This window comes from Molossus molossus, unplaced genomic scaffold, assembly GCF_014108415.1.
Source record: "Molossus molossus isolate mMolMol1 unplaced genomic scaffold, mMolMol1.p scaffold_m16_p_20, whole genome shotgun sequence".
Taxonomy (NCBI): Eukaryota; Metazoa; Chordata; class Mammalia; order Chiroptera; family Molossidae; genus Molossus; species Molossus molossus.
Genome location: NW_023425356.1, coordinates 51,855,012 through 51,868,133, shown reverse-complemented (window position 1 = coordinate 51,868,133; position 13,122 = coordinate 51,855,012). Strand labels below are relative to the sequence as shown.

Below are 13,122 nucleotides of genomic sequence, written 5' to 3'. Positions count from 1 at the left end.
GGAAACACGCAGAGCTGGGAGGCTCCTGCTGGCCGGTGGTCAGGCCGCAGGGAGGAGCCCTGGAAGGCCCCCTCATGCTCCTCCCTTCTCTCTGCGGCGCTGGCTGACCCCTCTGGTCGGAACGCCACCCCTCAGCCAGCGCCGTCTCCGTAAGTGTCTTTAATTCACTTTCCAACTTCGACTTTTCCATCTCATCCTCCTTTGCCCCCCAACCCACCACGTTTTTTAGGAGAGGGCCCCACATGTCTAGGAGAAGTGGTGCATTTCATTCAATAAATATTTGTTGAGCACCGACGAGGTGCCAGGCACTGTTCTAGGCACTGAGCTTTGAACAAGACGGCAGACGAGGCTCCCATGCTCGCGGAGTCTGCGGCTGGCGGGGGACACACTAATGAAGGAGCAGGAAAGGACACGTCAGGTGGTGATCGGCCACTAAAACGGGGCAACTGGCTAGACAGTGAGTGGGTGAGGTGGCCAAGAAAGGCATCATTGCCTGGCCGGTGTGGCTCAGTGGATAGAACATCATCCCATGTACCAAGAGGTCGCTGGTTTGATTCCCGGTCAAGGCACATACTAGGGTTTCGGGCTTCAGGAGGTGACCTTCAAGATGAGGAGCAGAGAGTCCAGTCAAGGTCAAGGGATAAGCATCCAAGCAGAGCAAACACCCAGTGGAGGGACCATTACATGGGAGTGAACTTAGATGTTTGAGGAATCAAAGGCGGCCCGTCCGTGACCCAGGGGGCTAGGAGAGGGTTACAGGATGCCAGCAGAGGCCCAGTCGGACGGGCCTTATAAACTCTTACACACCCTGGTCTTCTGAGAGGAACTGGTGGTGGGAACCGTAGCCTGCCACGCGTACCTTGCTCCTCAACCATTTATCCATAATCGATGACTCAGAGAGAACGATGGTCCCAGGAGAAGCCCAGACTTGATGTCCCTTTATCAAGGGACCAGATCGCTTTGATTCCATGAGCTGGATGTAGCTTCATCCTGTCTTGGTCTTGTCTCCTGGAGCCCTCCTCTGACCAAAGACTTCTACCCTCCATGAGTGGCTCTCCCTGCGTGTGGTCCTGGGGACCCTTTCAGGGAGAACACACGGAGGTCAAAGCCAGTTTCGTCACGTCAAGGCGTTATTGGTGTCGGGAAAAATCGTGGAAGATCAAGATGGGCCGAAACAGCAGCAGCCAGAAGGCGTGGCGGGGGTCTGTCTGGCTCCATCGTTGCCGTCTGCCTCGCATTGTCTCCGGGCCGGGTCACAATGCCGTGTGCTGTAGCAATGATGTAAATGATTCTTCCTCGCAGAAGGGTAAGTGTTTGGTGAAATACAAGTGACCATCGCCCTTTGGCCAGAAGAGTTTTGCATCCTTTCATAAACAGAATTCCCCTGGGAACCACTGGTACCTTTTTACTAGTTCTCTCGGTGAACGACAAGTCGGTCAAGTCTTTGACTCATGGGTCAGGATTTTAGCTTTTGAAGAAGAATTCTCCTTGGACATCTTCCTTAGTCACCCTCCACCGCTCACGGGTACAGAGAGACGTTTTCCAGGGGAGGGTGAGGCGAGGGGGCGAAGGCAGAGTGGAGGGACAGCCTCTCTTGTGTGAAGTCAGGCATTCGGATGTTTGCAAAGATGTAACACAGGCCACTTTTTTTTTGCTTAGAGAAATATCTTCCCCCCCCAATGAAAATGTTAATTATGTTAATATGCAATGGATTTATTACTTTTTTTATATGTTTTTATTGACTGTTAAGAGAGAGAGAGAAATATCGATATAAGAGAGAACATCGATGGGCCGCCTCCTGCACGCCCCCCACTGGGGATCGAGCCCACAACCTGGGCATGTGCCCTGACCGGGGATTGAACCAGGACCTCTCAGTCCATGGCACCACGCTCAACCACTGAGCCACACCAGGCGGGTTGGATGTATTACTTTTTAAAAAATACTTTTGAATATCTATTTTTGTTTCTTATATCATAATCCCAATAGATCAACAACCCATAGAAATAAAGGCTGTTTGAGGTCCTCAGCAAGGATCCGGCATGTAAGGGACCCGGGACCAGAGCCTCTGGGAACCGCGGGCCTCGGACAGTCCCGCAGCAGGCTTGCATTCGCCCTGGGGCCCCGACTTCTGCGCCCCGACCTCTGCCCCCAGCCGGCTCGCCCTCCCCCCGACGCAGGCGCAGCGGCGCAGGCGCAGAAGCGGCCTACCTGGAAGTCGTCTTGCATCTCCAGGGCGGTGGTCAGCCCCATGAGGGCTGCCAGATGGGCGTAGTACTTGTAGTGGAAGAAGTAGTTGAGCCTGTAGATCTTCCACAGGAAGGACAGGCAGATGGCCTGCTGGTACAGCTCCGCCAGCCGCTTGTTCCTGTGGGACAGAGTGCCCACGGGGCCCGGGTCAGAGTGGAGGTGTGGGCACCCCGTGCTGGCTGCAGGGCACGCAGGCCCCGCTACCTCGCAGGCCCGCACCCCAGTTCTCACGAAGCACGGTCCCTCCGCTGCAAACCAGGGCGCCGAACAGCGGCTGAGCGAGGGTTGAGATAAGTTATGTACGTCAGCTGCCCGGTCATTGGTGAGTGCAGGAAGCCACTGAGAAGGTGCCATGTCCTCATGCGACACACCTGACCCGGGGCAGCCTGGAGGGAGGGCGGAACGCCGCGGTGCCGGGAATTCGTCCGGGAAGGCTGTTCAAGAGCAGGTGTTCGGAAACCGAAGCGTTTTTTTCTCCTTAGAAATGATGTAAATTGAATCCATCTGCTCCAGGCCCCCCCATGACCCCCTGTGTTACCCTTGCTGTATACAGAACGGGTCTGAGCACTATCGTTGTGCTCACGACTTTGCTTTTCACTTCACTGCTGCCACTGACCTTCTTAGGACCCATGGCAACCTTCTCTTTGTATTTAATAATAATAAGCAGCAAACAAACAAAACACATAAAAAAACAAAAGAACTGCCCTGGCCGGTTTGGCTCAGCGGTTAGAGTGTCGGCCTGCGGTCCAGAGAGACCCGGGTTCGGTTCCCACTAAGGGCACGTACCTCGGTTGCGGTTTGTCCCCGGCCCTGGTTGGTCGTGCGGGTGGCAGCCACTCGATGTGTCCCTTTCACGTTGATGTTTCTCTCTCTCTGTATTCCTCTCTCCCTCCCACTCTATCTGAACAAAAAAATGAAAAAATGTCTTTGGGTGAGGATAAAAAAAAAAAGTGCTCACAAAAACATTCACAGCACTCTTTCCTGAGATGTTACCAATGTGGATTTTAGCAGTCGACTGACTCATATACATGCTCTCTCCTTGGTCTGTCACCTGAGAGACATGAGACTGATTGTATAGGTACCGGCATGGACGGGTTGTCGGGGTGAGCCCTGAAGTTTTGTTCCACAACCAAGACATCCTCCCCCATGAATAACTTGGTCAAGAACCGAATTGTTCAAGGACCAAATTGTTCGAGATGAAAGATGTTCGAGAACCGAGGTTTGACTGTAATTAACCCCATTTTACACGAGCAGAAGGTAAGGCTCAGACAGGTGAAGTAATGAACTCAAAGTCACACAGCCAGGACGCGGGGGTGCCAGGGCCACACCTGTCCGCCTCCAGCCTGGCGTGTCCTTTCCTCCACCGCACGTCGCTCTGGGCTGGGGGGGGTCTCAGCTCAGCCGAGGAACTGACCGGTTTTAACAACTACATTCTGCCGTGGTCTGTATGCATCTCCCCAAATTCATATGTGGAATCCAAACCCTTTTTGGGAAGTGATGGGACATAAGGGTGGAGCCCTTCAGGGGTGAGATTAGGGTTCTTACCAGACATCCACAGAGTCCCCTCTCCCTCCCCCATGGAGACACAGTGAGAAGTCTGAGACCCCAGGAGGCCCTCAGGGAGCATGCTGCACCCTGAGCTCAGACCTCCGGCCTCCCCAACTGCTGTGGGTCTGACCGCTGGCATGTGTGTGGGTCTCGTCCCCTGGGGAGTGAGGCGAGAAGCCCAGTTCCCGGCTCCTTCCCTTACCCTGGGGGTGAGCACTCTTGGGCCTGCAGACCCGTGTAGTAAAGATGTCTGTTCTTCTCGACATGGGTATAGAAAATCATGGATACAAAGTTGTAAGGGAAAATTCGGTTGAGGAGCCTCAGGGCCTTCCTCAGCATTTTCTTGGCGAGCATCATCTGGCCCATGTTGAAACACACCTACGGGGAAAGGGGGACAAGCAGGGATTCGGGGCTTGGCTGGTCTGTTCCCACAACAGCCCCCCGAGGGATTCGAATCAGAAGACGGTCATTATGACCCAGGAACCCCCCTCCCCCATGCAGAGTGGTCAGTGCATGTGTACGTGGAAGGATGGTGGAATGACTAGGCTTTGGCATCTTTAGTGTGAATTATCTACCTCAGAGAAAATGTTTACCCACTCATGTCCATTTTGGGGGGTCCGTTAGAGCAACATTTCATAAGGATGTCAAGACAAGGAAGATCTTGCCGCTGGCAAATGACAGTGAGATTTGAGCCCCGGTGCTTGGGGTTCTGGGGTCTTGGGAAAGGATCTGAGGTGGGGGCGGGGAGGAGGATGCACAAAGTACAGGGATGGCGTCTACTCTGTGCAGCCTCGCGGCAAATCACAGAATAATCACGTTAATCGTTTCTTACCTGGCCTTTGAGGCTACAGAAGGTGGCAAGCTCAAAAGTATGACTCCAAGACTTTTTCTTCTTAAGGGTTTTCAGCAGCCTCTCTCCCTCATTCAAATATGTGTATGCCTGCAAAGATTGGGGGGCCCAGACGCCACTGAAGGGGAGAACCAGGAGCCAGGCCAGGTCCCACCTCCACTTCCACTGGCCCCTGCTGAGAAAGGGCCTCCAAACTCTAGACAGGAACAGGACGAGAAATGCCCCGCGGAAGGCACAGGCCACCTTCCTGTCCGTCTCAGTCTCCTGGGTCCCTCATTCTAGAGGATGAATCTAGACCTCTCCCCGTGGTCACTTCAGTCACCTTCCCTGAAATGTCTGCAGGCAAATGCCTCCTCTGAGGAATTCCACCCCCACCTCCTTATTTCATGGCCCCGATACCTCCCACGCCTCCGAGAAGCCGCTCTGCGCTGGGATGAGGTGTGAATCAGCCCGTGTCCCTCCCCAGGGCCATCTTGGGGAAGGGGAGAGGAAGGTGAGGCCCTGAGCAACTCTCCTCACTTCATCTTCAGCTTCCCGGCATGTGCGGCCACCGAGGCAGGAGAAGTGACGAGGTGAAGCCACGCTCCCCAGCCTCACGCAGCCCAAGGGGCATGAGTGGGAGGCAGGAGGGGGACAAGAGTTTTCGGCCAGCCCTGGTCCTGCCAGATTTTCTCTGATGGGAGAGGGCTGCCAATGGCACATTCTGGAACCTTGCTCTGGGCTCAGCGTCCAATCATTGTCTTCCTGAGTATGTCCCTCCCTGCAGGGCTCTCCAGACGTCCCCTTCCCGGGACTCACTGGCCATACCCCCTCCTCACATGTGTGTGTGACAGGCACCCAGGAGACTTTTGTTCAGATAGAGCGGGAGGGAGAGAGAGAGAAACATCGACGTGAAGGGACACATCGAGTGGCTGCCACCCACACGACCAACCAGGGCCGGGGACAAACTGCAACCGAGGTACATGCCCTTAACGGGAACCGAACCCGGGTCTCTCTGTACCGCAGGCCGACGCTCCAACCGCTGAGCCAAACCGGCCAGGGCGAGACTTTCATTCTTAACGTAAACGTTGAGAGCACTGGGACTTACTGACCTTTTGAATGGTTTAATTTGACACGTTACGTAAATCTAAGGTGTGAGGGTTGGTTGGGCTGCGGTGACAGCGGCGGTAAGATCGGGGGCGGGCAGGCCACCAGGGTGGGCAGGGACTGCAGGCCTGGCCCCTTGGGGGTGAAGCTCCCCGGGAAGCTGGCTGGGGTCAGGCAGAGCCAGGCCCAGAAGGGCGTTTCCTCCAGTGAGCTCAAGGACGGCGAGTCCAGCCAGCTGCTCCATGGCGTGGCCCAAGGTCAAATGCGCTGGAGACACACAACTGGCCCCAGCCCTAGCCTGACCCTCGGGCCGACTGACACGCATCTGAGCGTCTCAAGGCCCCGACCTATCTGCTGGCGAGAAACCGACTCAGCCGTGTTCAGCTCGGTGATCCCAGCTCCCCGAACGCTGGATTCTCCCCGGGCCGAGTCCCCAGTCCTCGGGTCGGATCACCCTGGAACCGCCTTCACCCTCCTGGAGAAACGCCCGCCAGGGCCGTGGTGGTGCAGCGGCAGGTGTGAGCACTGGGCACAAGTTACGCGAAGACCGAAGTGGGCGAGCCTCGCGGGAGGTCCCGAGAGCAAACTGGGGTTCGGAAGGCAGAGGGCACGAGCTGCTGCGGCATCGCTGAGCCAGGCCGGGGCGACCGAAGCATGACACCAGCGTCCTGCGTGTCATTTGGGGAGTGCCAGAGTCCCCACCCCCGAACACAGGCAGACAATTCACGGCCGGTTTCTACAGGTGGCCGGATGTTAAATGACCCCAGTGCCACTCGCCACTGGTCCCGGTTGTCAGCGGCAGGGGTGCTGGGGGGAGCGGGCTCGCGGGGGCAGCGGGGGACGGCCGCCTACCATGTAGTTGTCCTCCAGCTTGAGGTAGGCGGACGCCGTCTCCAGGAAGTAGTACAGGGCTTTGCTGTTTTCGCCCAGAGCCAGGAAGTGGTAGGCCAGCGGCATGAGGACCAGCTCCAGGACCTCCTCACACTGACAGGTTTCCAACGGGACGATGTCTTCCTGCGACGGGCTCATCTTTGTCACGATGATGTCAAAGAAACTCAAGATCTTTTCGCGGATTTCCTCGGGACTGTCCAAAGGCAGAAACAAACAGGGGTGATGACGTGCAGAGGCGGCGTAGCCTTCGATGGGAACACATCTTTAAAGACTAAGAGAAGAGCAAGACACGAAAACCTAACATGCGGGCCGCGGGCCCAGCCTCACCCCCGCTCACGCCCCCGCGTTTCTCCGGAGGCCGGAGGCCTGGCCAGACCCCAACGCTGGCCATGTTGGCAACTAAAAGGCAACCTATCTGCGCGGAACCCTCTGAACACTTATATACGCCTGTACCTGAGATCTTCCGAAAATATCTCATGCTTCCTTGTAATCTCTATTCTGGAAAAGTTGATCTCTTCTTCGGCTAGAAAATAAACACACGCATTGTGCAGGTCAGTGAACTCATCTGCCCGGCACGGATGCCTGGTGTTTAGTTACAAAGGGCAGGGATTCTTGCGTTTAAGGCTTTCGATCAGCCCTGGCCAGGTGGCTCAGTTGGTTGGGCGTCATCCTGTGCACCAGAAGGTTTCAGGTTTGATTCCCGATCAGGGCACATACCTAGGTTAGGGATTTGATACCCAGGCAGGGCGTACGGGAGACAACTGATCAATGTTTCCCTCTCGCATTGATGTTTCTCTCTTACATCAATGTTTCTTTCTCTCTCTCTCCCTCCCCCTCTCTCTTCTCTAAAATCATGGCCCTTCTCAGACTGCTAAAGGATTCATTTGCCCACCTCCCTGGCCCCGCCCCTGGCCCAGACTGCCATCCAATGTATCTCTAGCAAATGGAAACTGAATACATTGAATGATGTCTCGATCCACCCACAAAACCGCTCTTGTCAAGGTTACCATGTTGCTCAATCCGAAGGTTACATCTTTGTAGCCTTTTCAACACAACTGACCACTCCCCTAACTGGCACTTGGGACATTCGTCCCTTTGTTCCCTCCCTCCTTGGTTCCTAGGTGTCTGCCAAGCTTCCAAATATAAGCTTCCGTGGGGTGCTGGATGCCTTTCTCCACCCAGCTTTTTTCCTCGGTATTTCGTCTGCCCTTGACTTCAAGTCCATCCATACGTCAATGGCTTGCCATTGTGTATTTCTAAGCCCTGAAACCTACCCTTACCTACAGATCCCTGAAAACTCCTCACACACCCTTTACCAAACTCCGGGAGGGCAGTGTGATCCCAGTGTGGCCACAGGCCACTCTAGCCCTCTAGGGGGAGGTAGGCCCCGTCTTCTGTGTCCTCGAACCCATTCCAAGGAAGACACCTTACGAGGGTTGAGGTGGTGAAGGAAACAACCAGTCTGAGGGCACAGGGAGCATCATGGTTCTCAGCAAGGACATCTCTTCACAAGTCCTGGCCCTCTGCACACTCTCCCTCACATCTGCGTCTTGGATCTTCACGGACGTTCCGGGATTACCACTGATCCCCAGCTGTTTCCTTTGTGCATCCCGTGTATCCATCTATGGACCTGACTTGGCTTTGCTGCACCCATTGTACGTTAGTGCTTGGTACAAATCTCGGTGTCAACACCGTGTTACACATATATTACTTCTGTAATAATGATTTCCGCCCCGGCCGCGTGGCTCAGTTACTGGGCATCATCCCAAGCACCGAGAGGTCACCGGTTTGATTCCCGCTTTCGCGCTCCCTCCCCAGTCGGAGGTGTGCGGAGCAAGTGATGGTTTCTCTCTCACGTGGTTGTTTCTCTCTCCTGCTCCCATCCCCTCTCTAAAAATCACTAAAATAAAGAAATCGTCAGAAAATATATATATTTCTAATTCTTCAAAACTATAGTGCATGAGGGGAAATGTGATACACACTAGAGATAAACCCTAGATTCAGCCACATGTACATCCCCTGACATCTCCCTTGCCCCAGTGGGATGAGACGGCAGCCAAAGGGTCATTATCTTTGTGCCCAAGGGGGACTTGAAACCCTCACCTACAGGCTCTCTGGGTCCACCGGAAGGCTCTCGGTCTTCTTTCTCTGTTTAAAGCAGGAGCGTGGCCAGCTTTGGTGCAGTGGCAACCACAGGCTGGGACCACAGTGCAAAGCCTCCTCCATCAAGAACCGACAGAGGATCCAAAGGGCATCGCCTTCCTCATGCTGCGGTTCACACCTTCACCCCTGGCGCTGTCCCTGAGACCTCTTCTGTCCCCCGGCCGGGATCCCTCCGGGGCCCACCCTGCGCACTAGGAAGCTCAGTGTGAGGGGCAGGGCGTGAGCTTGGGAGTGAACTGACCTGGGAAAGAATCGAGTCTGCCGGAACCTCGGTTTCCTCATGAATGAAATGAACCTAGCCCTCCCCCCCAGGGCTGATGCGGGGATGAAATGAGAATGCATGTCAAAGAGAGGACGGATGAGAACAGGGTTTATTCTGTACCCACTACGTACTTCTTCCCGATTGTCAGTGTCCGTATGGTAGAGGACTGGCTACCCGTGCCTCCGCTTTTCCAGGTCCACTCGGCCACGACCACCGAGGCCGGCGCTAGGGCTACCCACAGGCGGGCTGGAAGGGGTCTGACGTCCCTCCTGCCTGCGGGAGCTGAGTCCCCGGGCCCTTTGGGTCTTACACCCCTGAATTCCCCACTGTGTTTCCCCAGATCATGTGGCTGGTCAGTGTTCTCAGTTTGCAACATTTTTGCTTTTGCTTCAGGAATGGCCACGAGTCCCTGCCCTGAGCCCTGTTCACTGGCCCCCACAGTTCTCTCCCCCTCACCTTCGCTGGAACCTTGTTCCCAACTCCAGGGACAAAATAGCAACATTGTTTCTACCCTCGTGGGCCTGGTTCTTGCTCTCGCTTCACCAGGTCAGCGGGTCAGACTCCCCCACCCCCAGGACTCCATCCCTGGTGTGAAGGAAGCTGGGGAGGTTTGATCCCCTCGGACACTTCCATTTGAACTCTGGCCACACCCCATTTTGCCAGAGTCTTTATCCCCAAATCCTCCGCGACAGTCTGTGTGGCAGTGAGACAGGTTCTGCCAGGCTCCACCACACGGGCCCAGCTCTGCCCGCCCCTCTGCGGCCTCCTGACTCAGGGCGCTTGGGCCCTGGGGGGACATGGAAACCCCACATTCCCCGGGAATGGTTAGGACTCATCGAGAAAGAAGAAAGCTTACTCTTAAATCCCTGGGATTTGGCCATCCTCCGGATGGAGTCCATGTCCAGGGAGTTGAGCCGAATGTCCATGGTGAAGTGGTGGTAGGGGATGAACTCCCTGCCGTAGCACTGGTCACACCGGTGGGCATTTTCCTCTAGGAAGCGGGCACACTTCAGGTGCATGGTCACCTTCTGGTCCTTCAGCCACAGCTCATAGGCGGTTTTCTGCATCATCGGCCTGCAGAACCGGATGATGTGGCACTCGATGACCTCGCTCTCCAGCTCGCGAAGCTTCTCGTCCTCCCTGCAGGCTGGAGGGACAGCGGCCGTTCAGCCAGGCGGGGGCAGACGCAGAGCAGCACTGGGGTTCGGATGTGCCTCCCACCAAGAGGAAACGGGGGACCCTTCCAGGCTCCACTCACCGTGTCCTTCCATGGGCTTCAGAGACAGGGAGCGATAATTCACCTCAAACGAGGACGAGTTCTGCTTGAGGGCCACCCGCAGCTCCTTGCCGTTCCGGAAGCAGTCGAAGATGTTGGATTGCACCAGCGTCGCCAGAGCCTTGATCATCATCTTCATGTTCCAACACGGGAGGATCTCGAACAGCAGCTCTGTCGTGAAGGTCAGGCCGGTGATGGCCGCGCACCTCACCAGCATCTGGTGGGAGAGGCTCATGCTGTCCAGCTGCACCAGGGAGATCTCTGCGGGGGGAAAGCCGTACAGGAGGGAACCGATCACCAGCCTCCGTCAAACACGTTCCAGGGTGGGCCACAGCCTTGCTCTTGGTGACGGAAACCCAAGGGAGGCCAACAGAAGTGTTTGCTTAGAGCCTGCTCCCCAGCCCGGGCCGGCGCTGTGAGCACAAGAAATGTGGGTGATGGATTTACAGATGCGCGGCACGAAGGCCAGACGGGGCGAGGTCGGAGGCCTGGCCGGCTCGGCTCAGCGCAGGAAGGTGGCCTCGCGTGGCCTCTACGGTGTTCTGTGGGCACGCTGAGAAGTTCTAATGGTGTCCCCGAGGAGGGTGAGGCAATGACACGCAGGTCAAGGTGCCCAGGAGGCCACGGGGGCTACGCGCTGAGCTTAGCGGAGAGGTTGGGGTCGGTGCCCGGAGCTCTCGGACATGTGTCGTGAGCAGAGAGGTGGTGAGTGACTGTCACAAGAACAAAGGCGTCTCTGGGGAAGGCAGAGGGAAAGCCCTGTTGCTGGGGGGCTCCCGGAGGAAGGGGGCTGTAAAGAAGATTCAGGCCCCGCTCTAGAGTCCGTGTAGCACAAGGACGTCCGGCCCTGTTCCTTCTGCCGCCCGCGGCCCACCCTTGTCGCACGTCAACTCCAAATCAGAACCGCTCGCACTCAACCCGAGTCTTCTTTTCTAATCCTCACCCGAGGATATGTTTCCATTTATCGTCAACAGAGAGAGAGAGAGAAACATCGATGTGTGACAGACACATTGATTGGTTGCCTCCCACACAACCCCGACCAGGGCTGGGGACAAAACTGCCACCGAGGTACATGCCCTTGACCGGAATCGAACCCTTGACTCGTTGTGACAGCCCGTTACCACCTCTCTGCTCACGACACATGTCAGAGAGCTCCCGGCGCCAACCCCAGCCTCTCACCAGGGGCACCATTAGAACTTCTCAGTGTGCCCACAGAACCCTGCAGCGGCCAAGCCAGGCCACCTTCCCTCGCTGGCGGACGTCGCGCGTGGGTGAAAACACTCCAATGAGCTCCATGCGCTTTTGGAGACGGAGGACCTTGAGGCACCGCCCCCCACCCCCACCCCAGGTTGTCCTTGGACACATTTGAAGCTCTTCATAGAGGGCATGGATTGGAACCGAGTGGTCTGCAAGAATGTGATCTGCTCGGGAGTGGCTTCTCTTTAAAGGGACAATGTGACATCTGATACAGATTCCCGTCTGTCGTCTCTCATCAGAGCAGACCGCAGAGACAGCCTCAGGGTTACAGTTCCTCTCATTACCTGGTTTCCGTGTCATTGAAAACATATGCCCTGGCTGGTGGACTCAGTGGTTAGAGCCGCAGCCCACACACCTAAGGGTCTCGGGTTTGATTCCTGGTCAAGGGCACGCACCTGGGGTTTGCAGGTTCGACCCCCGGCCCCAGTCGGGGTTCGAGCAGGGGGCAATCCATGGATGTGTCTCTTTCACATCGGTGTTTCTCTCTCCCCTTCCCTAGCTCCCTTCCACTCTCTCTTAAAACAAGATAATGTCGTGCACCTCCTTCTTCTATGCAGTTGAAGAAACCTGCTCAAATCTGACTCCGGAGTGTACACAGGGGCTAAGAGGCTCCTGATTGGAAGCAGCCCAGCCCAGCCTACCTGGAGCCTCCCCTGCCCAGGGCAACACCCACAAGCAGCCCAGGGGTTCCCACCTTCTCTTCTCACTTTAGATGAGAAAGCAGCGGGGAGAGGTCTAGGTCCTGGAAAGTATTACATCTGCTACCGGCCCGAGGTGTCTTTACCTTTCAGCGTGGCCGGCGGTGACAGGTTTTTCAGTCTCACACCGCTGGCAAGTTTGCAGACTTCGTCGTTTCCCTCTTCGCTGTCGAGAGTGAATGATTTCAAGTCCTCTGTTGGCTTAGCCACAGACTCTGTGGGGAGAGCAAAGGGAAGAAAAGCCGACGGTCATCGTCCGGCGTCGTCCGGACTTTGCAGTGAACTTCGAAATGGGTCTCGCGTGGTGTGGGCTCCCCAGGCAGTTTGGAACACTGTGTCGTAAGGAAAACCCATATAGGAACATCTAAATTTACTCAAAGGATGTTTTGTCCACCCTCTACCCACCCCCCAAACCTACTGGCACAGTGGTTCTCAACCTTCCTAATGCCGCCACCCTTGAATACAGTTCTTCATGTTGCACGACAGAGGAGCGGTGTCTCGGTTCCTAAGACCTTTGGAAATAGGTGTTTTCCGATGGTCTTAGGCGACCCCTGTGAAAGGGTTGTTTGACCCCCAAGGCATTGCGACCCACAGGTTGAGAACCACTGTGCTGGAAGTACATGCAGTTTTACACAAAACTGATGAAAGATGATCAGGATGTATCTTACAGAGCACAACTTAGCCCTGGCCGGTCTGGCTCAGCGGTTAGAGCGTCGGCCTGCGGACCAGAGAGACCCGGGTTTGGATCCCGCTCAGGGCATGCACCTCGGTTGCAGTTCGTCCCTGGCCCCTGGTGGGGTTGTGTAGGTAGCAACCAGTCGATGTGTCTCTCTCACATGGATGT

At 55.9% G+C, this 13,122-nt stretch overlaps 1 protein-coding gene across 1 annotated transcript in view; it reads right to left on the bottom strand.

The window, feature by feature from the left end:
- Window positions 1-13,122, bottom strand: part of ADCY10 (adenylate cyclase 10) — a 48,355-nt gene that overhangs the window by 7,121 nt on the left and 28,112 nt on the right. Inside the window, exons 20-27 of the mRNA XM_036272010.1 lie at window positions 12,365-12,493; window positions 10,302-10,584; window positions 9,904-10,187; window positions 7,076-7,145; window positions 6,584-6,815; window positions 4,628-4,735; window positions 3,998-4,173; window positions 2,209-2,365 (exon numbers count right to left, since the gene is read on the bottom strand). Coding sequence (XP_036127903.1) covers window positions 2,209-2,365; window positions 3,998-4,173; window positions 4,628-4,735; window positions 6,584-6,815; window positions 7,076-7,145; window positions 9,904-10,187; window positions 10,302-10,584; window positions 12,365-12,493 — 1,439 coding nt within the window. The remainder of the gene's footprint in view (window positions 1-2,208; window positions 2,366-3,997; window positions 4,174-4,627; window positions 4,736-6,583; window positions 6,816-7,075; window positions 7,146-9,903; window positions 10,188-10,301; window positions 10,585-12,364; window positions 12,494-13,122) is intronic.